Source organism: Myotis yumanensis, unplaced genomic scaffold (assembly GCF_028538775.1).
Source record: "Myotis yumanensis isolate MYYU_CA2020_CCGP unplaced genomic scaffold, mMyoYum1.0.hap1 SCAF_4, whole genome shotgun sequence".
NCBI classification, from domain to species: Eukaryota; Metazoa; Chordata; class Mammalia; order Chiroptera; family Vespertilionidae; genus Myotis; species Myotis yumanensis.
In genome coordinates this window covers 79,404,197-79,432,112 of record NW_027223755.1, presented here as the reverse complement: position 1 = coordinate 79,432,112, position 27,916 = coordinate 79,404,197, and the positions used below count along the sequence as shown (strand labels likewise).

At 46.2% G+C, this 27,916-nt stretch overlaps 1 protein-coding gene across 3 annotated transcripts; it reads right to left on the bottom strand.

The window, feature by feature from the left end:
• Window positions 1-133: 133 nt before the first annotated feature.
• AGFG2 (ArfGAP with FG repeats 2) lies at window positions 134-27,916 on the bottom strand. 3 transcript variants are annotated; one of them, XM_070412677.1, is made up of 13 exons: window positions 27,470-27,915; window positions 18,112-18,205; window positions 16,854-16,969; window positions 15,403-15,556; window positions 14,660-14,825; window positions 13,816-13,941; window positions 12,686-12,718; window positions 7,079-7,199; window positions 6,592-6,674; window positions 6,323-6,406; window positions 5,286-5,414; window positions 4,826-4,911; window positions 134-4,481 (listed from the first exon to the last, which is right to left on the bottom strand). In XM_070412677.1, the coding sequence occupies exons 1-13, from the start codon at window positions 27,688-27,690 to the stop codon at window positions 4,422-4,424; spliced, it is 1,473 nt and encodes a 490-aa protein (XP_070268778.1). In that variant the 5' UTR covers window positions 27,691-27,915; the 3' UTR covers window positions 134-4,421. The 3 variants fall into 3 exon arrangements, with proteins under 3 accessions (XP_070268778.1, XP_070268781.1, XP_070268780.1); XM_070412680.1 differs by lacking the exon at window positions 27,470-27,915 and adding an exon at window positions 23,757-24,293; XM_070412679.1 differs by lacking the exon at window positions 12,686-12,718 and having other exon boundaries at window positions 27,470-27,916.

Sequence of the window (27,916 nt, the reverse complement as noted above, 5' to 3'; positions counted from 1 at the left end):
CATCACCTCAGCCCCTTCTCCCCACCACAGTCCAAAAATGCCACCACGGGCCAGCTAAAATCTCTGATCACAGTACAGACTCTCTGGTGGGGGTATCCTTTGCCCTTTGTTTCCTGAGAGGTTTGAGATGGGGTTGGAATTCAGACATTTAATTTTGTAATTGATTTTAGAGAGAGGGAGAAAAACATCGATTTGTTGTCCCACTTATTCATGCATTCATTGGTTGATTCTTATATGTACCCTGATTGGGGATCAAACCCGCAACTTCGGATCAGAGGATGCGCTAACCAACTGAGCTACCAGGCCAGCACTGGAATTCAAACATTTTTACAACTCACTTCTGATCTTCCATGGACCAGCTATCTTGGGGAAAGACGGCACTGGTCAGTGCACACTCTACAGGACAAACCAGCAGTTGACACCAATGGGGGCCTTAGAAGACCTCATGATATCACTCTCATGGAACGTAAGATACCTAAATCGAGGAGCTGAGGGGAGGGGGGGGGGAAGAGGGCAAGTGTAGCCTCCATTAAAGATGGTGTTTGGGGAGGAGCACAGTCAGGAAAAGATGTAACAAGAGTACTGAGCAAGGGAACCTGATTCTTTTTCTGACTAGTCCAAGGGCCCGGACAGCCTGAGCAGGGAGAGTAGAGCGTTTCCATTTCCCCGGCCTGGAAAGAGGGACTGGAGTACTAGAAGAGCCAAAGGTGCAGGACGCATGGAAGCTAGCTGGTACCCTAAACACCTTTTAAGGGTGATACTGGGAGTGGGATATGGGAGCCAAGCAGCATCCTGAGGGTGGGCATCCAGCCAGCAGGCAGGTGGTGCCCAGGCCCACTTCCAAGTGCCCCTCCCCCCTCAGCAAAGCCCCATCAATACGCAGGAGAGGTGCTGGCAGCTCAGGCTGTGCACTGGGGACAGGGAGAGGCAGGTATGTGGGTCTGTAAGTCGCCACCAAAACAGTATGTTCAAGGCCATAGTCCCTAGTGTGGCCTTCATCTATGTGCCAGATGCCAATGTGCAAAGTGGCAGGGACAAAAAAGCCATCTGCAGGAACAATGGGTTACACTGTGATAGGGCACCTCCCTCGAGGTGCCTGCAGCACCGCAGTGAGGCCCAAGTTCGGGGTGGGCGGAGAGAATATGGGGGCCAGGGTCATAGTCATGGATTTGGTCTACCCATAGCCTCTCCCTGCCCTAGGTCACCGAAATCAAGGTCAAACATTAAGCATTTACACTTTATCAGTTTTCAGAGCACAGTGACTCCAACACACTCCTCCCCTCCCTTCTTCCCCTCCCCCTCCTGTGATCATCCAATTGTCCTTGGAGATGGCTTTTGTTCCGGCCCTCCCTTTCCCAGTCTGGGTGCTGCTAAAGAGGAGGGCACCCATGGGGCCTACCCGCTGTGCCCCTGGCCTGGAGCCTTTTCCCACAGGTCTGACTTGAAACTACCCACAGGAGAGTCTCGTCATACCTACTCCTTTCCACTCCCCATCAACCAAGCCACCCTGCAACACCCCGGTCCTGGGAAATCACAGCTGCTGTCAGAGAGCAGCTCTAGATCACCTTAAATGGTGGGTAAAGATAAAGCAGGAAGCAGCAGGGATCTCAGTGCCTGGGTTCTGGGCAAGTAGTGGTGGTAGATGGGTTGGTTATCAATGCCAGGTGATTTAGCCTGCTGGGTACAGAAAGAGCCTGGAGTCAAACTGGCCTAATCAGTTGCCCTAGCAACACTGCCCTTGTCCTTACCCAGACAAGACTTATTCTAGCCTGTTGCCCTGGTAACTTGAGTTGCTCCCTGGGGACAGGAAATGGCAGAACCTCAGCTCTGCTGGGTGAGAACACTTCTCCCAACCACAGGGGTCCACCTGTGCATCCCTCTGCCAGGTGCAGGACAGCCATGGGATGGAGGGATGGGATTGCCACATTCTGAGTCCCTCCAGCCCCACGGTGTGTGCGCACTGGGGTTCAGATTTGCAACTACCTAGGCAGAGCCATGCAGGATTGCCCCAGGGGTTAGGGCAGGACAAACAGCTCAGTCATTTAGACATTTTCTATCAGGCGAGGGATTTTTCTATTCTTTGCCACTCACCTGGAGAGAGGAAGCCAAGCTGCCAAGAGAGGCAGCTGCAGTCCTAGTCTTGGCTTGTGCCTGGGGAACTCTTGACTTTTCTGCCCTGGGGTCTGAGGCTGACCCAGTATAACTTCTGACTGGTCAACCAGCTCTGGCCAGTGAGCTGGCTGGAGTCCTTACTGGACAGAGTGACTGGGAGGCAGGGAGAAGGTACTGCAGGGAGGTCCTGGGCCCAGGCGCCACGCAGTAAGGAGATCCCTGGGGAACAGCAGGCGTGTGACTGCAACATGCAGTAAGAATCACTGCAGCTCCTGGTTCTTTAAATCTCACCTCCAAACCGCAGTATTTTTGCTTAGGAAAGGAGGGGTGGGGGAGCTGGGGAAAAGTAAGAAAGGCTCCTTTCCCTCCTACACGGCAACAGATACCAGCCTCCTGGCGCCCTTCCCTGGCTCTAAGCAAAGGGAATGCTAAAGAGACAGGAGGAAGGGCAGAGAGATAATCAAGGGTAACAGAAAAATACTAAAAGGAAACAGACAGAAGATGATAAATCCAGGGGGGAAAGGATGGTGGCCCACCCTGGGAGATCCCACCAGGAGATGGAAGGAGGGGAGGCTGGGAGAATGAAAATAGACACAAGACAGGATGGGTGGGAAGGTTGGGAAGCCATCCTGGCTGGGCAAATGGCAGCAGCTGGAGGTACTTTCATAAAAATCTTCCAAGTAAATAAAGTGATAACCCAACCCGTTTCTTCTTGCTGTTACAATGTTAAAGGTAACTGGGTAGAAAAACCCAGAGAAATCCCAAGAACGAACAGCTAAAGGGCCAAGAGTTCCTGGGCAACCTGGAAAAGGGAGGAGCCTCTTCTGACGGCAAGGCTGAGTGCTGTGCCTGGCCTCCGTCAGTGTTTAACCCAAGCTGTCTGTCTTGTCACCACACAGACAGACACCAAGGCTGTTGCCACACACCCTCAGGGGGAAACAGTCTGGGGAGGGGCTGGAATGCACCTGGGAGTGGTTGACAGCCACCTCTCTCCTGTCCCTAGTAGAGGCAGCCCTTCTCCTGCCTTGCTCCCTCCCATTGCTAACAGGGGACTCCAGATCAGACAGGAGCTGGCTCTGTGGGCAAGGAGTCCTGTCCTGGGCCAGCTGTCCTTGGCCAACAGCAGGCAGCATCGGAGAAACGCAGGCGACATGAACACCAACCCAGGCAGTCATGTTGAGTGATGTGAGGGCACTCAAGCTGGCCCCAAACAAGACCGAGTGCCATTTTCTTTTTCTTTCAAATGCAGTTCTTTTCCAACATTGCCTATTAACAGCTTTGGTGCAGAGATTTGGGGGCCAGGGAGGTACATGGAAAAAAGAAAGGAAAAAAAGTAGCCAATTGCACAAAGCCTTTCCCTGGAAAAGCCCAGGCTCTGGGGTGCTCAGAACATGTGGCTGCCCTCCCCCTACACTCTGGGGCTCTGGCTTTGCTGGTTGAGGCACAGATGGGGATACATCCCATTCCCCATGTACAAGAGCTGTCTGGGAGAGGGAGAATGGCTGCTTGTATCTCTATCTCTCTTTCTCTCTGTGTATATATATAATAGGCTATATTAGAAAATTCTCTCTATATAAATATAAAACACTGGTATCCAAACATGACACCACAACTAACTAAAGTGCTTGACAGGAGTTGGACATGTCTAAGTATGTAGGTAAAACTAGTCATTCTGAGTGTCCAGGATGAGGGAGAGAGCTGGGGAAGCAAAATCCATGGAGAAAAGGGTGTGCTGGCCCAAGCCAGGGCACAAGGGCACTCTGGTCCCGCAGCGCCTCTCAGCCTGTCTGGTCACTGTCCCACGTTAACACTGCACCTCAGCCCACCTTGCCGGTACTCTTCCCACTGTGCTTCTGTCCACGAGAACAGTGTTGGAAAGCTGGACATGGGGAAGGGTTCCCCCAGGGCAACCTGGTCAGCCTTTGCCCACAGCTTCCTCTGCCCATGGGGTTGGGGACAAAGGGAGCACTGTGTATGCTGAGGGCAGGAGAGGAGGGGGGTTACTGTCATTGTAATTAATCATTTGAGAAATAAAACACTATTGCTCCTCTAAGCCAGGCCCTGCCTTCTCTCCTGGGCCTCCTGCCTGGGTGGGGGCTGGACGGAAGAAGGGAGGAAGCTGCCCTTTTATATGCAAGCTCCAAGCAAAGCATTAGCACCTCCATCTCCAAGACCCCTACCCTGCACAACAAGGCCCACTCTGGTCCCGGACCCACAGAAATGCCACAGGCAAGTGGTCACCAGAGCTGCAGGGAGTAGAAGGGCCCCAGAGAGCAGGGAAGAGGCCCCCCCGCTCCCAGGACACAGTGCTACAAGAAAGGGTTGGTGGTGGGAGGTTTGGAGGCAAATGGGCTTGATGAAGATCCAGTCTGGAAAGAAACAACAACAAATTGTTAGATTAAAGAAGAAAAGCTGGAGGCCACAGAAGAAATGCAGGGCAGGCTTCCTTCCTCCCTTAACATGACTGCGCTGAGGAGAGTGGGAACTCGAAGGAGCTAAGAGCCAAGTGGAGGGGGTGGGTGTTGGGGGGAGATGACAGGGCAGAGAAGAACTGAGGCCCATCAACTACCCCCCTCATCCCTGGCTTGGACAAGGCAGAACTTTATGAGGAAGGGGTCTAAGTTCCACCCCACATCACCCTCTTCTAGAAGGATTCTGTCCCCAAGACCCAGAGTGAGAGGCCATGCCCCACACCATGGACTGGGGCACTCACCATGAAGGGATTGGTGGAGATGCCCCCTGGCTGGCTGAGTGGCCTCTGCTCCAGCTTGGCTGGTCCTAAGTCACTGAAGGAAGATCCTGGGAAGCAAGAGCAAAAACTCAGCAGACATGAACCCTGGCCCTCATGCTGGTGCTGACCTGCGCTGTCTCCCTCCCTGCAGGGCAGGCACAGCTATCTCCCAGGTGCGCAGTGAGAGGGGGCCTTGCTAAAGACGGGAATAAACGTATGGAGCAGTCAGAGTACACAGGCAGGTCTGGTGCTGCCCTGATTCCTCCCCTATAGTCCCAAATGGAATTAGCTTGCACGTCTGGCTCCCTAATATACCTGTGGGCGTGTGTAACACGTGTGCATACGCATTTGCGCACGTGCGTACACACACACACACACACACACAGTCGCTGGGGGTGGGTAATGGGGGGTGAGGAAGGAGGGTGAGGTCTGAATCCTTTACCATTCTGGTGCTGAGGCATCGAGGTCTGCAGGGAGAACACTGGTGGTGGGAAGGTGGTGGCAAAGGCCCCGGTGGGTGGCACTGTCTGGGAGAAGCCAGGTCCAGCACTGCTCATCCCAAAGCCAGGTCCTGTGGAGTGAGGGACATGAGGCTCAGGTGAATGTCTGGAACATAGGCTGGAGAACAGTTCTTCCTAAATCCTTCCAAGATGGGAAAATAGAATGGAGTTTTTCCCTAACCAGAGGTACCCAGCAGAAGTACCCTGAATGAGCCAGAGAACTCTTCAGCTTCCATGCAAGATATCAAACCTGCCTGCGTCCTGCCCACATGGCTTGTGGCATGGAGAACATGAACACTACACAGAACTGGGGGCAGCTGTAGGCTACCTATTAAACTGCATAAATAAAGAGCTAATGATCAGCCCTTTCCGTGCCTCAGTTATCTCATTTCTAAAATGGGGCAGTACCTATCTCCTGGGGCCACTGTGAAAATGAAATAACAGATGTAAAGCACTTAGCGCTGGGCCTGCCACATGCCACACCACTGGAAGCTGTTGTTATTATTCTCTCTTCGTGCCTCAAGGTTTTTAAGAACAAAAAAAGGGATGGTAGTGCATGAAGAAAGAAAGCAGAGGCTGAGGAGGAGCAGGGTGAGAGGAGACCATACCACTCTGGCTGATGAGGGCAGGGAATAGGGTCATGATTTCAGGTGGCTCACCTTCGGACACAGAGGGTTGGAGAAAGAGGAATCACTGCCATTATCAGTCAACACTAAAACAACCTTAGAACTGATGCAGGTAAACAGCAGTCTATGTCTCTAATTCTGAAATTCTGATTCTGTAACCTGGGTGCTTCTACTTTTTGCCCACTAAAATGGGTCTGGCCTGGGCTGGGGCAGGGTGGTCAGGGGGACTAGTTTGGGAAACCACAACTGCCAGCTGAGGCTGCCTGCTGCTCCTAACAGTGTGCGAGGAGGGGTGAGGGGAGAGAAATTGGTGCTGTGAGATACGGAGACAGGGGACAGTCTGGAAGGCTTACCTGTGGCCAAGCCATTGGGCTGGAATGGGTTTGTGGAAGGCAGCTGAGGGTGAGCGGCAGATGCTGTGAAAGGGTTGGTGAAGGCTGCTCAGGGTGGAATGGAGTAGAGATGAGAAAAAAAGATGGTTATTTTTTTCCCCCATTTGCTTAATATTGTGACAATTAGCACTCCTTTAACTCTTCTCTCCATTCCACCCACCCCTGTCCAGAGTTCCCAATTCCCTCTAGGACTTGGATCCCCTCCCTGGGTCTTCACCGGCAAGACTCACCTCCAAAGGCAAGCCCTGTGCTGCCACCTCCGCCAGTGGTGGCCGACTGGAATGTGGGGACCTGGCTGGTCATCCCAAAGATGCTGCAATGCGGGGAGAGAGGTCAGCATGCACAGCTTCCAGGACCAAGGCGATAAGTTGGGCAAGGGACTAGGACAGTGGTTCTCAACCTTCTGGCCCTTTAAGTACAGTTCCTCATGTTGTGACCCAACCATAAAATTATTTTCGTTGCTACTTCTTAACTGTAATGTTGCTACTGTTATGAATCGTAATGTAAATATCTGATATGCAGGATGGTCTTAGGCGACCCCTGTGAAAGGTCGTTCGATCGCCAAAGGGGTCGTGACCCACAGGTTGAGAACCGCTGGACTAGGAGATGGCACACCCAGTACTGCCAGACAGGAGGAGTTGAGTGGGCTGGGAAAAGCAAGGCCAGGGTTTCTTGGCCCACTCTCCTGCCCTAAGGCAAACCCATGTCTGCGCCTACCTGCTAGGGATACCTCCAGCTGATGCCCCAGGTCCCAGGAGGCCGCCCATATCTGTGAGGCTGTTGGGCTGACTGGCAGGTGCAAGAGAGGCGGCACCAAATGGAGTCACCTGGCTGCTCCCTGGTAAGTCATAGGAAATAAAACAGGGAGTGTTGGGCTGGAGACAAGATGGAAAGGGCAGGAGAAGATGGGGTTCAGTGGAGGAGTGGAGTGATCACATGAGAGGCACCACCTGGGTTCTCTGAGCCAGCCCAGTCCTCCCACAATCACCCAGTTCAGGAGGACTTGTCTCCCACTGAGAATTCCAGGCCATGTGATACTAGGCTCTCAATCTTCCTAGTGCTCAAAGCCGCCACCGCTGAGAGAAAAGCAGCTTTCTCCTAGAGCGGGAGGGATGGTGACTTGACTTACACTTTCCATTTTTCCCAAGAGACTGTAATTTACTCAAACCAGCATTTCCACTTATGGATAAATCATATGAAGGGCAGGTAGAGAGGGTGGGGGAAGAGCTGTGAAAGGTCCAAGGACACTTGGGAGAATCTCATGAGATGGCACTGGAGGTGATGAGCATAAATCTCCAGCCATCAGCACTCCCATCGGAGCCACTTGTTTTTTTGGGAAGCCACCCTGATGCTATGAGCTTAGATTAGGGCTTAGAGACACTGCTCACTGGGCAGAGCCAACTGCAGGGTTCTCCTGCCCTCCCTGGGGTTCACATCTAAAAAGAAAAAGCAGCCCTGACCGGTTTGGCTCAGTGGATAGAGCGTCAGCCTGCGGACTTAAGGGTCCCAGGTTTGATTCCGGTGTCAAGGGCATGTACCTTGGTTGCGGGCACGTCCCCAGTGGGGAGTGTGCAGGAGGCAGCTGATCGATGTTTCTAACTCTCTATTCCTCTCCCTTCCTCTCTGTAAAAAATCAATAAAATATATTTAAAAATAAATAAGTAAATAAAAAGAAAAAGCAGAGGACAAGCCCCATGTGGGAGTTTTACAAAACAGCCTGCAGAGTAAGAGTCCTGGAAATCCCGAGCAATCTCGTCTCACAGGAAGAGGTCTAAGGCCCTGTCATTTTCTGAAAGCCTCTTTATCTATGTGTCTACATATCATCTGTCATCCATTCTGGGCTGTTGTGAGGGTATAAAAAGGCTACAAATGAAAAAAGTTTTATTTTTATGAGTGCTGGAAGACTCATTCCTGAAGGGAAACACACTTTGCATAGTATCTGCAAAGTGTGTTTATTGGTTAGAGCATGGTCCCCAAACACCATGGGTTCGATTCCCTAAGGCAAACCCATGTTAGGGCACATATAGGAATCAATCAATGAATGTGCAGATGGGTGAAGCAACAACTGGATGTCTCTCTCTCTCAAATAAACAAACAAACAAACAATGACTATTTGAATAGGTAAAGTAAGAAGAACTGGATTCTACTTGTGGCTGTACCACTTGCTACCATTGTGATTATAGCAAACTATTTCATTCTCCATTTTTTTCTCACCATCTCACAGGGTAGCTGTAAAGACCCTCTAAGTGTTTTAAAATCTAAAATATAACACAAATGTGAGGTATTATAACATATGATTTAAGAAATGATCTGTAGGGTCAGAGAAGCAAGACAGAGTCTTAAAGGAAACATACAATGGCTGGCTCAGAACAGGAACACAAGTGAAGAAGACCCTCCCTAGACCCTCAGCTCCAGCCTTTTTACATGCTCTGCCTCTGCCTTGAACAAGAGGCCCTTCCCATGACCTTGGCCTGCGAACTCCTACTCACCCTTTGGGCTTAACAAAACCATGTCTTTAGCCTTTCCTGATGCACTAATGTGAATTCGATCCTGATTTTCCTCAGAGCACCTTGTTCTTTTCCTTCAGAGCACTTGACATATTTATAGTAATAAATAAAAATACTACTAGAATCAATTCCACTGCCAGGAATTTTCTTACAGATATAACTTGCACGCACAAACATGACATACAGGGTTAACTGCAGCACTGTTTAACAGCAAAAGACTGAATCATCCTAAATATTCACCAACAGGGGGCTGATTAAATAAATTATGATATATACATATAAAAAATGAGGAAGCTGTTAATGTATGGATAAAAAAAGATCTAATAAAGTTTAAAAAATCAAGGTGCACAACAGTATATATATTATGCCATAAAATCTGTAAAAAAAAAAAAAAGAGAGAGAGAAGCAGGACAGTAAAAAATGAGTAAATGAAGGCCATCTGCTTCTCTTCCCAGAGATATGGCTGTGGAGAGGAGTTGTGACAAGAGACTAGCATGGGTAAGGCTGTGGAAACATTCTGTAGAATGGGAAACTTTAAGCATATTGTGGGGAAAAGGGAATAGGCCAGCACAGGGAAATGAAGTAGAAGTGTTATTCAGATAAAGCTGATGTGACAAAGCCCTGCAGAAAGTGGGAAACGGTGAGAGGGATCCTTCACAATGGAAGATACTTTTCCTCTCAGAGACGAGAGGAAAAAGAAGGGAAAGGAAAAAATAAAGAAAGGATACAAGGAAGGAAATGGCAAAGCCAAGCTGGTTCTCCAATCTGTGTTGCTCCCTGGCTCCTTCAAACCTCATCCTGTTTTGTCAATCAAGTTTTGTTTTTTTCCTGAATGCCCAGAACTGTAATTTAAATCTCCATGCTTTTTCTTTTCTAAAGGTTTAGCTGTATTCCTCCAAAAGCTTGTTTAAGGGTATCTTCACTGTACTAGGCATGAGCTTAACTGATGGTGACCAGGCTCTAACCTGGAGAAGCTGAGAATCTAGCAGGTAAGACAGGTGCCCAGTGCCTGCTACTGCAAAGACGGGCTGCTTCGAGGGTGCCAGCACTTAACAGACAGTGCTCTCCTGGCCACTCTTCTCCCCCAACCCCCGGACTTCCTACAGGAACAAGTGCTAGGCTGTAAGGCCACTGCACATTCTTGGGCTTCAATCCTCTCCACTCCATAAGCCATGAAGAAGGCTGGAAACCCAGCAGGGTGGTGTTGGACCTTCTGATTTTCCAGCCCCAGGTCCTTCCCTTGCCTGATTGACTCAGGGTACATGGAATTTCTGAGCGAACACAGCTCCCTTAGATCAGACTCTTCAGTCCTGCTCTGGGCCTTCATGTCAGGGAACTCCCCTCAGTGAGGACCAGGTCCTCTGTCCTCCCGGGCTGGGAGAAGGGCTGTGGTTCCATCTGCAAGCAGTGTTGTGTGTCTCCTGGTGGACAGCAGAGGGCAGAACTGGCCCTTACTTGAAGTGAACACCTTAAAAAGAGCACATTCTCAGAAAGGAGGCCACAGCTAGGGTATCTGTGCTTGGGTTTGCTTCTAATATACTTCCAGAGCCTCACTTCTGGAGCAGTTTCAGGGAAAACTGCAGTTTTAGAAACCTCCCCTCTCCATACTCCCTCTTAGAAATATAAAAATACAACAAGGCTTGTCAGAAGAAATACCCACCTCTCACCAACATCTTCCTACTTCATACCCAATAGTTGTGGTTTTTTTTTAAATTGATTTCAGAGAGGAAGACAGAGAGAGAGAGAGAGAGAGAGAGAGAGAGAGAGAGAGAGAGAAACATCAATGATGAGAGAGAATCATCGGTTGGGGGCTTCCTACATGCCCCCTAATGGGGATCGAGCCTGCAACCTGGGCATGTGCCCTTGACCAGAATCGAACCCGGGACTCTTCAGCTCACAGGCCAACGCTCTATCCACTGAACCAAACCAGCTAGGGTCCAATAGTTCTTTTAAAAATATTTTTTTTATTGATTTCAGAGAGAAAGGGAGATGGAGAAAGAGACTGATTCATCAATGATGGGAGAGAATCATTGATTGGCTGCTTCTTGCTCGCCCCCTACTGGGGAATCAAGCCCGGAATGGGACACGTGCCCTGACTGGGAATCAAACCTTGACCTCCTTCCTGGTTCATAGGTTGACACTCAACTACTGAGACACACCAGCTGGGCCCAATAGTTCTTTTATATCACACTCACAGAAGCAACCTCATGATCATGATGTGGTACAAAGTGAATGGAATCTGCCACTTATCAGCTATTCAATTTTGGCCAAGTCACTAATCAAGTTGAGCCAGTTTTCTCTCCTGCAAAATGGGGAAATCTTTCATTCCTCCTGGAGATAATCTGAGGATGCTTCTGGCAATGACAAGAGCGTCATAAATGCTGGTTGGCTCTGGATATGGCTGCAGACTCTGCATTTTGAGATGGTCAGACACTGAACAAAAGTTTCATTCCTGTTTCAGCCAGGAATGGTTCCAGGGCTAATACCTTCTTTTTCTCCTTTAAAATATTTAAAACAATCAACTGTGCTAGGAATGCATTTCTGAACAGACCAATTTATAATAACCTTGTATAGACTGTTTCCTTTAGAGCTCTAAATCCCAAGAACACTTTCCTCTTGCTAACCTGAATACTCCTGTACCAATTTACATTCTTACCAACAGCTCACAAAAGGGCCCATTTGCCTGGCTGGTGTGGCTCAGTGGTTGAGTGTCGGCCTATGAACCAGGAGGTCATGGTTTGATTCCCGGACAGGGCACAAACTTGACCCCCAACAGGGAATGTGCAGGAGACAGCCGATCAATGATTCTCTCTCATTACTGAAGTTTCTATTCCTCTCTCCCTCTCCTTCCTCTTTCTGAAATCAATTTTTTAAAGAAAGGGCCCATTTCCCCACAAAATATTGGCCATTATCAATCTTTAAAATTTTTGCTAATATAATGTCAAAAATGAATATTTTATCCTAATTTGCATCTGATTAGTTAGGTCAAAGACATTTTCATATTTTTTCTGGGTATTATCTGCTTATATCCTTTGTCCATTATCCTATTCTTTCTTATTTATAGGTGTTTTATAAAACACATTATGGCTATTAGCTTTCTGTCTATCTTCCAGGTTGTAAGTATCTCCTCCCTGTTCCATGCCTTTAAGTTTTATTTAGGACATCTTTTATCATATAGAATGTGACCTGTGTAATCTCTATTTGTTAGTATTTATGGAGATTTTGTTGCCCCCTACAAATTTCCCAAATTGTAAAATAGTTCTATGTTTGCAAATACTATATATTCTGCCTTTTGTTTACAAAATTCTATTTATATTTATTAGGTCAAACTTGTTAAAGTGTTACTCAAATGGTTGGCTTCCTTCCTTAACTGTCTGTCTACTTTATCTATTAATTTGTGAGAGTCTGTTATAGCCTCCCTCTCTGTTGGTTTATTAAATTTTAATTATTTAATAGTTATTGCTTTATGAATTTCAAGGTTACCCTGTCAGTTAAACTTACTTTTTAAAACTTTTATCAATATAAAAATGTCTCTTCTTGTCCCATTCAAAAGTATGAAAATAAAATAAAAACAAAAGCAAGTGGCCAGTTCAGTGTCACAGTGGGAAGGCTTTGGGCAGAACAAGAGTCAGGAAGCCTGGGCCCAGGGTCGAGGCCTGCCATTCTGTGGGTTGCACGAATAGGGAAACTATTGAACTGTCTCATCTGGAGAATGGCTAAATTTGAAGAGTTCCTTCCAGACCTAAAAACTCTAGGATCAGAGGACCTGAGGTAAGCTCCTAACTTGGGTGCCTATAGGGTAGGCAGGGTAACTTACCAAAGCTGTAACTTCCAGTCAGCATCCCACTGGCTGGCAATGAGGGTTTAGGAGGGAAAGGGTAGGAAGGTGGGAGAAAGAAAAAGAGCGTAAGTCACTGGCTTTCCTCAGGCATCTGCTCTTTACAGCACTCCAGCTGCCCTCCCGCATCCAAGGATGTCCTAAGGGAGTCCACTCTGTAGACTCGAGGCCTGGGCACTTAGGGAGAAGCTGAATGCTGCAATGGTTCTCAACCTTCCTAATGCCGAGACCCTTGAATACATGAGTTCCACATGTTGTGGTGACCCCCAACCATAAAATTATTTTCATTGCTACTTCATAACTGTAATTTTGCTACTGTTATGAATCGTAATGTAAATATCTGATATGCAGGATGTATTTTCAGGGGTCGCGACCCACAGGTTGAGAACCGCTGGCAATCTTTAGACTCTCTTTCAATTGTATCACATAAACTACACAACATAGGGTTTACAGGCTTCTGCTCTAAGAGGGATGGGTGAGGACTTCTGGAGACTGCCTTGGACTTTGACCCATCCCTTTGGGCATTTTGCAACACAGACAATGGAGCACTCTAGAGGAAAGGTCATGTCCTTTCTCAATTTTTCTAGGACTCAGGTCTCTCATACTTCCCAGTCAGAAATCTCCTAGTGCACAACCTGCATAGCTCCTGCTGAAATTTTAGCCATTTCCCTTCCATTAAAAAATAGAACAACAACAACAAAAAAGAACAATAACCCTAGCTGGTTTGGCTCAGTGTATAGAGCGTTGGCCTTCGGACTGAAGGGCCCTGGGTTCAATTCCGGTCAAGGGCACATGCCTGGGTTTTGGGCTTGATCCCCAGTAGGGGGTGTGCAGGAGGCAGCTGATAAATGATTTTCATCATTGATGTTTCTCTCTCTCTCCCTCTTCCTTCCTCTCTGAATAAAAAATAAATAAAAATAGAACAATAGAGCCCCCTCTTCATCACAAAAATTATCTCATCAGAATCCTCTCAGCCTTTCCTAGAGCTTCTCTTTATATCCTTTGCACAATTCTTTAGGCTGGTGCAGATGTGAATGAAAGGTGATGTATGGATGTGAACAGCTGGATGCAGCTGGGAGAAAGGAAACCACCGGTGAGGCCGAGTTTACCTGTGGCTGTTGGCTGGGCCTGAAACGGGGTTTGGCGAGCCAGAGGAATGCTTCCAAATGCAGAAGAGCTGGGGCTACTGCCAAAGGCATCGAAGTTGGCAAAGCCCCCATGGGAAGGTGTCTGGCCTATAGGTTAAGGGAATACAAAAGTTATATAGATAAAATGTATATTAATATACAGTAATATACACTAACTAGAATAATGGAATAATAATAGAATAATATACACTAATTCTAAAGGCCTTCAAAGGTCACCCGATGGGGCATCTGCCTTTCCACAGGATCCTTTTCAGGGGGAGATGCAGGGGCTTTTGGCAGAGAGCTAGACACAGGTGAGGGAAAGGGGATCTCAGAGGCTCTAACTTCACTCCCATCACCTTTTTATCCTTACTCCATGAGGCATTAACATTTTTGTCAGGGTCTAGTTTGAGCAGAATCATGTGGGGAAAATTATTTTCTGGGGGAGAAAGGGGCTTGAAAAGCAAAAAGGGGAACTAGATACCACCTTATTCAACTCTATTATTGGCTATTGCTGATCTTTGGGAAGACGTTAGGGTATATGGAACACGATAGTCCCCCTGCTCCCATTTTAATAGAGTGAAAGTAATAAAAAATCTATTTCCAGTGTTCTAAAAGAACATGCCAGGAGCCCCAACTCCCAAACATAATCCCTGGTACCCCTCTGACCCCAATCCTCCCAGCCTTGAGGCTTCGGAATTACCATCACGTTTGTTCATTTGAAGACAGCTAGGGCCAAGTAAAATCTGGTCCCCACGGGGAAGTGAATTTTTTGTGTTAAGGGTACATATGTTGTAGTAAGGTTCTTATCCCAAGTTCCACTTACCCCCAAAGGCTGGGAATGCAGCAAATGATGGTACTGTCTGGGGAGCAGCAAAGGGGTCTCCACCAATGTCAGCCAGCAGGTCAGTACTGGCTTTCTTGACCGAGGAGTGGGGAGGTGGCTGAGCGCTCCGGGGCTGAGATATCCGAGCCTGAGACTGGCTAACAGACTTGGAGAAGACATTACATATAGCACTTGGAATCCCAGAAATGCCAGCCCCTGCAGGGCTCCCCAGGTGACCCCCAGATACGCAAGTGGAGGGAAAGGACAGCAAGAAACTGCTCTCAACTGAGAGGATTCCTGGGCAGAAACTGCCTTAGCTTCTCTCATACCTAATTCCTCTGTCTTCTCAGTACACCAGCTCCCAGAACCACACATTTTTAGAGCATACTAGTCACGGTAACTCTGAGATATACAGGGATATTGCCCAACAGTGCCCCTGGAGCTGTTACCTCCTCATCTTTCCCAGGTGCTTGAAGCTGAGTCCCGGCCCCTTCTGTGTTTCCTTGGAGGAATGGTCAGGTTTGGAGTTCATACTCTGACTTCCCTAAATACCACTTCCTGTTGGTTCTTTCTTCCAAAAGATATGAGTCCAAGGTGACAGATGCAAGACATAGGTAACAGCAGGGCTGAGAACCAACTCACAGCTCCTGAACTGTTGTCTACTAAGTCCAGGAGATTTAGGAAACTGATACTCCTGTCTCCCAAATTCCAAAGTAACCGTGAAGGGCAGATCTGAGAGTTACCTGGCTAGAGGTGGAGGCATCAGCTGAAAGAGACGACACAGGATCCCCCAGAAGTGTACGCAGAGGCTTCCCTTCCGGGATGGAGCCCTGGATAGGGGTGGAGGCACTGCCTTTGGTGTAAGTGGGCCCCTTGACTTGATCTGGGGGGACATACCTTCGAGAAAGAATATTAGGTTGAAAGGAGAGGGGTAAAACCTTGACCACGCTCACCTTAGGTCAGGGGTGGGCAAACTTTTTGACTCGAGGGCCACAATGGGTTCTTAAACTGGACCGGAGGGCCGGAACAAAAGCATGGATGGAGTGTTTGTGTGAACTAATATAAATTCAAAGTAAACATCATTACATAAAAGGGTACGGTCTTTTTTTTTTTTTAGTTTTATTCATTTCAAACGGGCCGGATCCGGCCCGCAGGCCGTAGTTTGCCCACAGCTGCCTTAGATGCTTGGAAAAACACAGGTTATAGCAGCCAAAATCCTTTTTCATTTTCTCCTAATTTTCTTTTTTGAACTGAAAGGAATTTAGCAACAAAGCAAAGTTCTGCCTATCTTGAGGTTCCCCTTTACTGTCAGATGCTCTTTTTTTTCTGCAGGACGTTCAGTTTCCTCTGGCTTATGCCTATTATTCCTTCCTCTTTCTGACGTCAAACCATCTGGGTTTCAAGTATAACATCTGCAATAACGCTGATGAATAGGTGATCCTATTTTCCAGCTTCCTACTCAAGGTCCCTCCTTTTATTTCTGGGTATTTCTTCAGATTCTCAGTTTCATACTTAAACTTTCTGCCACCTCATCTTCTAAGAGCTCAAAACCTCTCCTGCCAGGTCCTGTTACTTTTTATAAAATCCCTCTCACTACAGTGTGTTTGGTCTCTATTCTGGAAGAATCTTCTTTCTTGTGAGGACACCCCCAGGGGGGAATCCAAAGTGCTGCTTTATGTACCACACCCATCTCCTTGCATTCTCTTCTCAACCCTATAGTTACTCCCAACATTCTCATGCCCAAAAATCAAACAATAAGAAGTGACACCTCGGGAAAGAAAAGGGAGGGGAGAACAGAGACGCTGTTTTCCTCTTCCAGAAAACAACAAACATACAAACCATGAATGAAATGATGGGCTAAAAGCAAAAAATTTTATAGGACATATATAAAATCAGGTGAGCTATAAAAACTGACCCCCACTCCCACAGGCCTAGCTCCCCCTCCAGTTAGTCTACCATCTTCCCAAAAGAGGGGACATCAAAGCTGCAAGGTTAGTGACTAAGAACAAGTTATCTTTCCATGTAGCTTTATTATTTTGAAGGCAGAATTTAGCCCTAACCAAATCTGAGTGAAACAGACTCAACCCAAGTCTAGCTTTTGAGAGAAGCCCCAATTCAACTCTAGAATCTGGACTATCAGATGAAGTATGTATTGGACACATGTCTTCATTTCAATCTCTTTCTTCCTCCTTACCATCTCTTCTTCTCATATTTTTCCTGGAGAAACTCCTTCACTTTCTGAGGATCCCTGGAATCTGGTATTAAAGATGTCCGAGCATCAAAGAGACCCAGCCAAATCTTCCTGCAAACCTAAAGGAATGGAGTTAGGTGACAGAGGAGTTGGGGCAGAAAGCATGAAAGGGGAATGATTCCACTTCCAGTTTATTCATCAATAAATATCTACTGAGCATGGACACAGTGTGAAGACATGATGCCCTGTCCTCACAGAGCTGTCATCTAATGGGGAGGTCATGCTTTAAATAAAAAATAAATAAATAAACTTATAATTATATACTGTGACAAATATTATAAAAGAAACTAGAGGCCCGGTGCATGAGATTTGTGCACTGGGGGTGGTGGGTCCCTCAGCCCGGCCTGTGCCCTCTCACAGTCCAGGACCCCTCACTCCTTATCATCCGCCTGCAGTGGAGGCGGGAGAGACTCCCACCTCCGATGCTGCGCTCGCCACCTGTGAGCCTGGCTTCTTTTCTGGCTGAGCGGTGCTCCCCCTGTGGGAGTGCACTGACCATCAGGGAGCAGCTCCTGCATTGAGCGTCTGCCCCTGGTGGTCAGTGCGCGTCATAGCGACGGGTTGTTCTGCAGTTCAGTCGATTTGCATATTACGCTTTTATTATTTAGGAGGATTAGAGGGCCATGAGAATTATGGGAACTAAATTTGGATGGGGGTGAGGTCAGGGGCAATTTTCAGAGCTGTGGTTTCTAGAACACCCTCCAGAGGCCCTTGTTTGCACCCTCCAAGTAAGCCAATCAGTTGTAAGCTAGGTGTACTGCTAACACCAAGAATGGCATCTTCCTACCAGCAGATTTAGCTGAGGAAGGGGTTTAACTCACTTTCAAGTAAATGACATGGACTTAAACCTGGGTTGCTAAGGCTCAAGTCAGCTCCAGGAGATCTTAATGAGAGGGGCAGGCCCAGTCAACTCTAAATGCTCATCAAGGTGAAACTCTAACCATTTTCCCCCTCAAGTGCCCAAGGACAACCTTCTGCAGAGATTTTGCTTCTTTCCCTGATTCCTCCAACAAGGGGCCTACAAACCACAATTTGTATAACTGAGATCTGTAAATATACATAAGGCAAGATATCTTATATTCTAAAAAATAAGAAAACTCGACTAGAAAAAAACTGAAGGGTTTTTCTATAATCTTAAGACAAAGCTCTCCAGCAGATAGGGCAACTATTAGCCTGTAATACTCCATCAGTGACTGCTTACCTCGTTTCCACGGGATTGCAGGAATACTACTTCAGGCTCAGTGAAAGTTGTCATGGAGATGGATTTGACTCGATGAGGGGGGTTCAGGCCTCTCCTAGAGAAATAGAAAGAAAGCGAAGTATAATGCAGTTAGCGCTGCAGGTCTGTTTATGGGAGGGGAGGAAGGGAGAAAGGATAAAACAACACATAAATTAGCCTCAAGTAGAACTTCCTTCCTGAGCTACTTCCTAATTCAAAGAAAGGAAGGAAGCAAGAATGTTTTGGAGGCTTCTAATAAGAGACAAGGACGACAGAGTGAGGAAGGCAGAGACTGCCCCTCCAGAGACCTCCTCTATCTTGGCTCAGACCCCAGCAGTTCAGTGTTCAGCTGAGGGGGTACTTCTGGGAACTCAGATGTGCAACCACTTCCCATTTCCTGTTTTATCGTTGTTCGAGACCTACAGCACATCCTCAAGGTCCCAGAGCCCACATATTTCTCAAGAACAAGGGAAGACTAAAATAAAGGCCCATGATAATTCCTGATTAATACTAACAAAGATAAGATTTAAAGACAAAAAAACAGAGTCCCTAGGCTAGCTGCTGCTCCTCGTGTCTACACAGAAGTTTGGCATGGTAGTAGAAACAGAGAGGGTCCCTCTCTTTCAGGAAGAAATCTCTGGGAAAAGAAATATTCTGGATTTTCTCATTTCTAGATCTTTCAATGAAGCAGGAGGAAATCAGGTTCAACAATGAGATATGAGATTGGCATGTGAATGCTTTTGTGCAAGCTCTGGGTTAACTCCTTGGGAGCCGCCCCCTCCCCCCTACCCCCCCACACCCAACTGCCTCCAGTGTTCTAATGGGAAACTTGAGGCTAAGCCAAGCAGGTTCCTTAGACCTTAAGCTTGACTCTGGTCTAGACCTACTGCCCTCATCAGAATAAAACATAACTGGCTAAACCAAAACAAATAAACTAGACCCTGGGATCAGGAATGAAAGACCACAGGCACATTCAGGAAAGACAGTCTAAATGATGAGAAATCTTCAAACTTTTACTCTCCTGGAAAAAGTGAGTGAATCAAGATGTGAAAATAAAAGCACTGTAACTCTAGAATAGGGTCCTGGTTGATGCCCTCAGGGAAGCAAAGGGAGAAGGAAGAGGTAACAAAATTTACCAAATGGAAATCCTAGAAAAAGGTGGGGACAACACATTCATGCTTACAGGTGCACACACAGAATAAAGATGCTCCTGCCAAGGCTGGGAGAACGGCAGTGTTTGGGTTAGTGTAAGTGAAGATGGTGGGGGCAGGGAGGGAGGACAGATGACACAGTACAGAATGAACAGTAAAGGGTAGGCTCCTTTTGGATGCTCAATTCCTGATTGCGGATTCTAACAAAGGACAGGACATTGGAGGCTACATTGGAGGCTACAACTGAGGGCACTTTCAGTAATTCTGCTGCTAGACTTTTCAGTAGAGTCTGAAAATACTCCTTTAAAAAACAAGCAATATCAATGAGGAAAGATAATAGCAGGGAGAACCAGAAGCCAGGCTTTGTTACTACATGTCAAACAATAGCTCTTAAACTTGATCTGCCCTGAAGTCTCTCTTCTGATCACATTTCAGAGATATTCCAGTTTTCTCTCCTGAAGCCTCTCTTACTAATGGTTTTGTTTTGTTTCGTTTTGAAGTTCAGACAGCTTACTTCTATACTCCTTCCCTTGCCCTTTCTCACCTTAACAACTAGTCCCTTCCCTCTCAGAATACCAAACCTTTCTGAGGTCTAGCCAGAGCAGACCTCTCTGACCTGGTGATCCTGGTCCTCTTCTTCACCTCCCACTAACAAATATTTACTTTGCCAAAACACAAGGCATTGTGATAGGCACTTTGAGGGAAACAAAAATTATAGACCCCGGTCCTCAATCACTGGACTGCTGGCTTATAAGAAGGAACCAAGGAGCCTGGACAAGAGTACTTCTCAACACAGTAGGGTGTAATTTAGGCACACAGCTGGATCAGGGAGAATTAGCACCATGATGCGGTAGTGGAGGAAGGAAGATAAATGGTATCAGGGGAAAAGTAAAAATATATTATGTTTACACTTGAAAAACAGATTCTAAGCCTATCACACAAAGGTCCCTGACAATTCCGGAAAGAAGAATCAGGAACTGTTAGCAAAGTATAAACAGGGAGGTGTGCTTTCTTGTAGGGGGAGGGGAAGGGACTTGACCCATGTATCAATCTAGAGGAGATGCTTAGAACAACAAAACTTTCTTTAAAAAAATTATTTTTGATTGATTTCAAATAGGAAGATGGAGAGATAGAAACATCAATGACGAGAGAGATTCATTGATTAGCTGCCTTTTGCACACCCTCATTGGGGATTGAGCCTGTAACTTGGGCATGTTGCCCTGCCCCATGCCCTGACCGGGAAATCTAACTGTGACCTCCTAGTTCATAGGTTGACCCTCAACCACTGAGCCATGCCAACTCAACAGTACTTTCTATGACTAAGCTTGAACTAGAGGTGTTTTTTTTTTTTTTTTTTTTTGAGGGGGAGGAAGGATGAGACAGGATAAAGGGAAGGCAGAGAAACTGATTTAGATTCGTTGGGCCAAATGAATCTGACGGAATAGGATGTTTCCAAAGCATAACAACCATTGCTTTGACCTAAATGTCTATACATTGGCTTATGTACTATAACCAGAGCCACAGTATAGGGGCAGAGAGAGTTCTCTATAAGGTAACACAACATTCTGCCGCCCAGAAGGACTAGTTCCATGGCCTATGAGTCAGAATTTGTTTCTGAATCATAGAAGCCATTGCTGGCTGAGAGAAGCAATTTAGAAAAAGAGCCCCTCCCCTCCCAGTAGATGACACTGTTGTCTAGGAGTATTGCTTTCCCTTGGGTACATACCAGGGTCATCCAGAGGGTCAGATGTGAGTCACTGACCTAGAATTAAACAGACCCAACTCTCCAACTTGGATGTAGTCTCCCCAAATTAACTCTCAGGTTCTCCCCAAAAGAAGTGAGAACTAGAAGGAAGTACCCTTCTGTTATTTCTAACCAGGAGGTGCTGGGAGAAATATAGAGATAAATTTATTTGCCCAGAATAGTGCAGGTTTTTCCAGTTGAAAGCAAGTACATTATTAGGATGCAAGCCTTGAGCCCAATCATAAAGTCTTTTTCCACTTCAGTTTCCTTTTCCCCAAAATGAACCTAAGTAACATTTGAAGTACTCAATCTTTAAAGTACTCTGAATTACTCTGCAAGTGAAGCAATTTGCAGAGATACTAAAGTCTGCCCAATTCTCTCTCTTAGCCTTTCTCTCCCCTCCCTCTATTAAGCACCCTAATGTTTCTAGATACCACACCTTTTGTTTCTCTGTGGTCATCACCCTCAAACTGGCCCATATTTTGCTTCTAGCTTGCTTCATAAAAGCCTCAAACCTGCTCAGCTGCTCAGATGAGAAGGTTCTGCCAGGTCAACAATGGAAAAAAACAGTTACACCCAGCACCCAAGTGCTTTCATTTGTGCCAAATCTGAACTTGGGAATTCCTTACCTCTGAATATTTGTGTTCAAATTTGTACACCCCAGTTTGTATTTCTTAGCCTAAGCAGGGGTTAGCGCACCAGTTTAATCCTTACCTTGAACCCAAACATCATCAAGAAGAGTCCCTAATAGGGAGTATCCCTATTATACTGTTCCAGGGTCAAATTCACTAATTTTAGGAAACTTCTTCCTAATCTAAATTCCCCTGCTTCAAGCCATTTCCTGTTGTTGTTCCTCAGTGACAATGATAACAGCTGTCCTCTCTTGTAGTCACTAGAATCCTGATATTATCAGCTGCCTTCCTCTTCAGGCTCAATGCTAATCCTTTTACAATTTTTTCCTTTCTTCTCTTTTTTTGGTAACTTATTTTCTTAGGGGTTTTTTAAGTTGTCCAAGGGCCTCATATGATAAAGTGCTTAAGTCTGTAATTTAGTGAAACTCTGTCCACCTCCGCCCAGCAGAGGAGAATATGAAAGGTGAGGTGGGAGGGGATGGAGGAATGGGACTAAAATAAGGGCAAGGTGCGTGTCTATCTCTCCAACCCGGACCGATGGAAACGTATTGAATTATTAACAAACACCTTTCCCTTCGTGGAGATAAAAAGTGCTTCAACTAGGAGCCACCACTAACAAACCAGACAGGGAAAATACGTGACAGAGGGTAAAACTTGTCACAAATAAAGAGCTATCAAGCACATCTCTTGACACCCAGCCCAGAGCTCTGTCCACCTTAATCCTGACTCAATCCCATCATCAGAGTAAAGTTGTGCAGAAGTAGAAAAGACAAGTATCCACTGAGACTTGAAGGACAATGGCTTAAACCAGCGGTCCTCAAACTTTTTAAACAGGGGGCCAGTTCACTGTCCCTCAGACCGTTGAAGGGCCGGACTATAGTTTAAAAAAAAACTACGAACAAACTCCTATGCACACTGCACATATCTTATTTTGAAGTAAAAAAACAAAATGGGAACAAATACAATATTTGTATTTGCATGTGGCCCGCGGGCCGTAGTTTGAGGACCCCTGGCTTAAACGATGGACCCAAACAGTCATGTCAGGGAAGCATGTCACATACTTTGCTGGAAAAACTGGGTATCAAAGGTAGTGCCCATCCCTGATGTCAATGACATTTTAGGCCTCACCATGCTTTCTTTTTACAGAAAAGGGGTTTATTCATCGAGGCAAGCAAGCAAACCAGAACAAGGAAGAACATCGAAGGCTCTGCTTTAGAAATCCTTTTTAACAGCGATTTTTACCCCAACCTAGCTTCAAATAGCAGGTTCATCCTTTGGTAGAAGAGTCAGAAAAATAAACAAACTAACACATGTACCTGTACAGGGTGGGGCAAAAGTAGATTTAGAATACAGCTTATTTTTGTATTTTTATTAATTATTATATTATTTCCATACAAACATGGGCAAATTAAAAAGATCTATACCAAGTTAAGGAAATTAGGTATTGGAAGAAAACCAATGAATAAAACCAATGAATAAAAACTAGGTCAAATTTGGGACCTACAATTGTGGTAGTATGTATGTAAATTTAGAAACAGCAGAAACAGCCTCTCTCTCTCAGGCCCTCACACCAACACTGTGGGTTTTTGCTACAGCTGAGAAAGTATTTCTCATTAACAAGAGATAGTGAGAATGAGCTCACATGTGCAGAGATGAATGCTTAGTCATCACCCACCCACCAATACTAAAATCTGAATTTTTCTTCAGATCTTGGGAAATTCAACTTTGGCTGGAACAGTCAACCTTGCTACATCAGCCAATTCAGCCAGCTTGTAACTGGTTATTCTTCTTACTGCCCCCAGAATACTCCATCCCTCTAAGACAGTGGTTCTCAACCTTCCTAATGCCACGACCCTTTAATACAGTTCCTCATGTTGTGGTGACCCCCAATTTCATTGTTACAAATTGAACATAATTAAAGCATAGTGATGAATCACAAAAACCATATGTAATTATATATGTTTTCCAATGGTCTTAGGCAACCCCTGTGAAAGGGTCGTTCGACCCCCAAAAGGGTCTCGACCCACAGGTTGAGAACCGCTGCTCTAAGAGGTAAACATATTTGTAACACCCTCAACAGAAAACTGTCTTTCAAAATACCAAGCCAATTCTGCTGTCTCCTTTCTCTGGAGATGGTGTTGAGTATGGTACTTCAATTTCGCCCTCAATATCCTCTTCATTTTTTGTTGTTGTTAATCCTCACCGGAGGATATTTTTTCCACTGCTTTTTAGAGAGAGTGGAAGGGAAGAAGAGGGAGAGAGAGAAACATCGATGTGAAAGGGACACATTGATTGGTTGCTTCCCCAACTGCCCTGAGACCAGGGTGGGGATCAAAGCTGCAACCCAGATATGTACCCTGGATTGGGAATCAAATCCTCGACACTTCATTGCGTGGACCAACACTCTAACCACTGAGTGACACTGGCCAGGGTTCCTCTTCATTTTAACAAAGAATATTTCATCTCTTTTTATCATCATACGTCAATATGAGTTCCCACCACTCTCTGGCCCATGCTGAGCTTTATTTAACTCCATAACATTTATCACTACCTGCAATTATATATTTAATTATGTATTTACAGTCCACAATTTTCACTACCACAAAAATCCTAATCTATGGGCAATCAACCATGTGGATTTATGGTGTTAACTTGTGTATGTGTCACTGTGGAGCCATGCCTCTCCATTGCCTGCTGGATTGTGTGTGCTCCATCCCTCACTCTGCAGAATGCAATAAGTATGCTCCATCTCACACATTCTGCCTCTGGCCACCACCAGCTCCCAGCCCTTCCCACATCAGAGGGCACAGGTAGTAGTCTGTTAAGACACCTTTAAAAGGTTTATATGCCTTGCTCTAGTCCATGCTAATTAGAACTCCAATTAGCAAATGAGAAGTACCACTGGAACCCAGGCAGATAATCACAGTCAAGGAAACTAAAGCTTTCTTATAGAATTTCATCTGATATATCTTTCTTTATAACCTCAACATGTCTTCAGTTCAGTTTCATTTAGTGACCCAGCCCCTTTTTGACCCTTCACTCTACTGTGACTTCCTGCTAACATAGGGTTGGCCTAGCTTATGTTCCCTAAAGTCTACCACTTCAAGAATCACTCGGAGTGATTCTCATAATGCTTTACCAAAATACTTGGCAAAAATGTCCTTTCTAGAATATTTTAAAACTAAAAAAAAAAAAAAAAAAAAACCCTAAAAAAAAAAAAAAAAAAGAGCTAGTAGATTCCTACCATTTGTTCCCATTGGAACTTAAGTTCCTAAAAAACTAAGCCCTAGAGATTCCAAAATGGGGCCAGAATAAGTGGAAGCTAACTGACATGTTCCCAGGACCAAATGGGAGTTACAACTAAAATACAGAAAAACCATCCTGAAGAGTCAACTGAAGAGTAGCGGGAGAGAACCCTGATAACCAAGGATGGAAAGTGGAGTCCACATAGAGACTGACCTCAAAAAAAAAAAAAAAAAAAAAAAAGATGATAGATAGATAGATAGATAAGCCCTAGTCTGAGGAATATACACCTTAGACCAAGGGGGTGGGGAACCCTTTTTCTGCCAAGGGCCATTTGGATATTTATAACATCATTCGAGGGCCATACAAAATTATCAGCTTAAAAATTAGCCTGCTATATTTGGTCAAACATTTAATTAACTAACCTCTAATGCCTTGGCAGGATCAGACCCAATTATTTCATGGGCCTTATATATGGCCTGAGGGCTGGACAGTCCCCACCCCTGCCTTAGACAGAGCCAGGCCTCTTGGGGTACTTTTCTATTAATCAACCCTTATGCCATACTCACCTCCACCCAGTGTCTCTCCAGATCAGTCATTTGACTTTTCATTAATGGGATCAACAATAATGACCACTGGAGAAAGTGGTCAAGTTTTGCAAATTTCGCACTGATATTTAGGGAGTTAACTTTTCCAGCAAAAGAAACCAGGTTTTTAATGTGTCCCAGATCCCTTGCCCCTCCTTCTGTCCTGATTGAAGGATATTCATTATAAAAGGGAAATGTTGTCTGTGGGACACTTTAAACCAAGATCTATAAAATTATGATAACGATGTCAGCACTTCCAGGGTTTTATCTTTCATTCCATCACAGCTAACCATGGGAATGAATTAACACCGTTTCTTAGCATTTTCTTCCTAGGACCTAATATCAACAATTTTAACCTTCTGCTTTTCTTTACTTTTTTCCGGACTCTATAATCAGATTTTCCTTTTCATAACAAGGTCTTCAGGAATCTGCTCTCTTTCTACTTTATGCTATAAATATTTCTAAATTTTGCTCCTTCTCTCGTCAGAGTACTTGTCCTAATCTCTAGTTTCTATCATTTGCTTCACTTTCATTTCGACCACAGCTTTTGACACATTTCCATTTGGATTCTAAATCATTATCCTAAGAGCCACAGTGGCTTTTACTTAGACCAAAGTCAAGTCCTTTCTCACAACACCCAAGTGAGATTGATCAGAACATAGCAGTTTGGCAAAGGAGGTAAAAACTGAATATAGAAGTTATCCTAAACTGTATCTTAGAAGACCTGGATCCTTATTTCTGATCTGCCATGATCATAACTAATATCAAACAACAAATGCTGAAAACAGCAAGCCCCGCACGGCATTGGATAAATTACTAAGCCTCTCTTTGCTTCAGTTTTCCCATCTGTCAAGCAAGAACAATACTGCTCTCTCCTTGGCTCCTAAAGGTGTTAAGAAGAAACAAGGAAAGCACTCCTTGTTAAAAATGAAACCAATAACCAAACAAACTAATGTATTAAAACAATACTAAAAAACAGTAATAATAAATGCCTAGATAAAAAATAGAGATACAGTCTTGGTATCAAATGTTAATCTAACCAAACAATTCCCTAAGCGGGGGAGGGGGTGGAGAGAAACTTACTATATAACCAGAAATCTGGGCTAGAACTGTGGTTCTAAATTAGCTCAGGCATGGCCAAATACAGTGCTAGTGCCAAGGATAGCGAATCAGATTATACAACCATTCTCCTCTCTCCCTCGGTCTAGAAAGAGGTGCAAGATGTTACTACTAGGATCAAGCCATGGCAACAAGGAGCTTAAAGACATAAATTATTACACATAAGGATGGCTCATCCAGATCTACAAGCCTTTGGAAAAGTTGGAAAAGCTGAGCTCTCTAACAGGGCAACCCATCAGCTCTCATCATCACTTAGATCTGTAAGATACCTACTTCTGGGTGGCATTTCAAAGCCCTGCAAGATGAGGATCTGCACCTGGACACTTGAACTGGACCCTTACCTGCCACTATCCCTGTGCTCTCACCCTGGGTTAATAGCCTACTTTAACTCGGTTTCTCCATCTCCCACTCCAGGACGGCCACAAGCCAGAAGGAAGACAGGTGCTCCTTCATCTTGAGCCCAGTTTGCCCTACTCTTTCCTTTTTGTCCTCCGGGTACAAGAAGTTCCCTTTCAAGGGTTATGTCATTCTCCAGCCTTTTACATCTGGAGCCGCCTCCCCTCAGTTCTCTTCAACCATCCATCCCCACTTTCGGTTCTCCTTGCCTCCCGTAGGGAGTGTCTCCCTTCCTCGCCTGCGTCCTTCCTTCCCCCCGCACCGCGACTCCAATCGTGGGTCTGGCCTCGGCTGCCCCTTCCCTTTCCCCACGACACCTCTGCACAGAGGGCTCTCTCACCACATCCGCCGCGTCCCCATGCCTCCCCGCCACCCCCCCCACCTCGGCTCCGTCCCTTCGCCGGCCTTCACGCCGACTCCCCGCCACTCCTTCGCGGCCACCCCTTCCCCCCGCGCCAGTCCACTCACAGGAGGCCGGAGCAGGTGGTGCAGACGAAGCTGCCCACGGTGATGTCCACGTAGGTGACGCCGCGCTGGGCGCACTCGAAGCAGTGGCGGTTCCCGGCCTGGCTGCAGCCGCCCAGCTCCCGCACCCGGCGACACCACACCTCCGAAGCCGCCTCCGCCTCCGTCTTTCCCCCGCCGACCCCGCCGCCCGGCCCCGGGCCCTTCTTCGCCGCCATCACCATGACTGCCCACTCCCTCGGACTTCCTCCCAGCAAATCAGCGATCGCCCCTTCCCTTTCAACCACTACCGCCTTCCCGCCTCCTCAGTCGCCTCCGCACTCCAGACTCCCCTGACAGAAGCTGGGGAGCCCGCGGCGACCGCGCGAGACTCCTCAGCCCCAAGCCTCGCCTATCCTGCACACTGATTGGCTAGTCTCCTCCCACCTCCTCACTCTGATTGGCCCGACA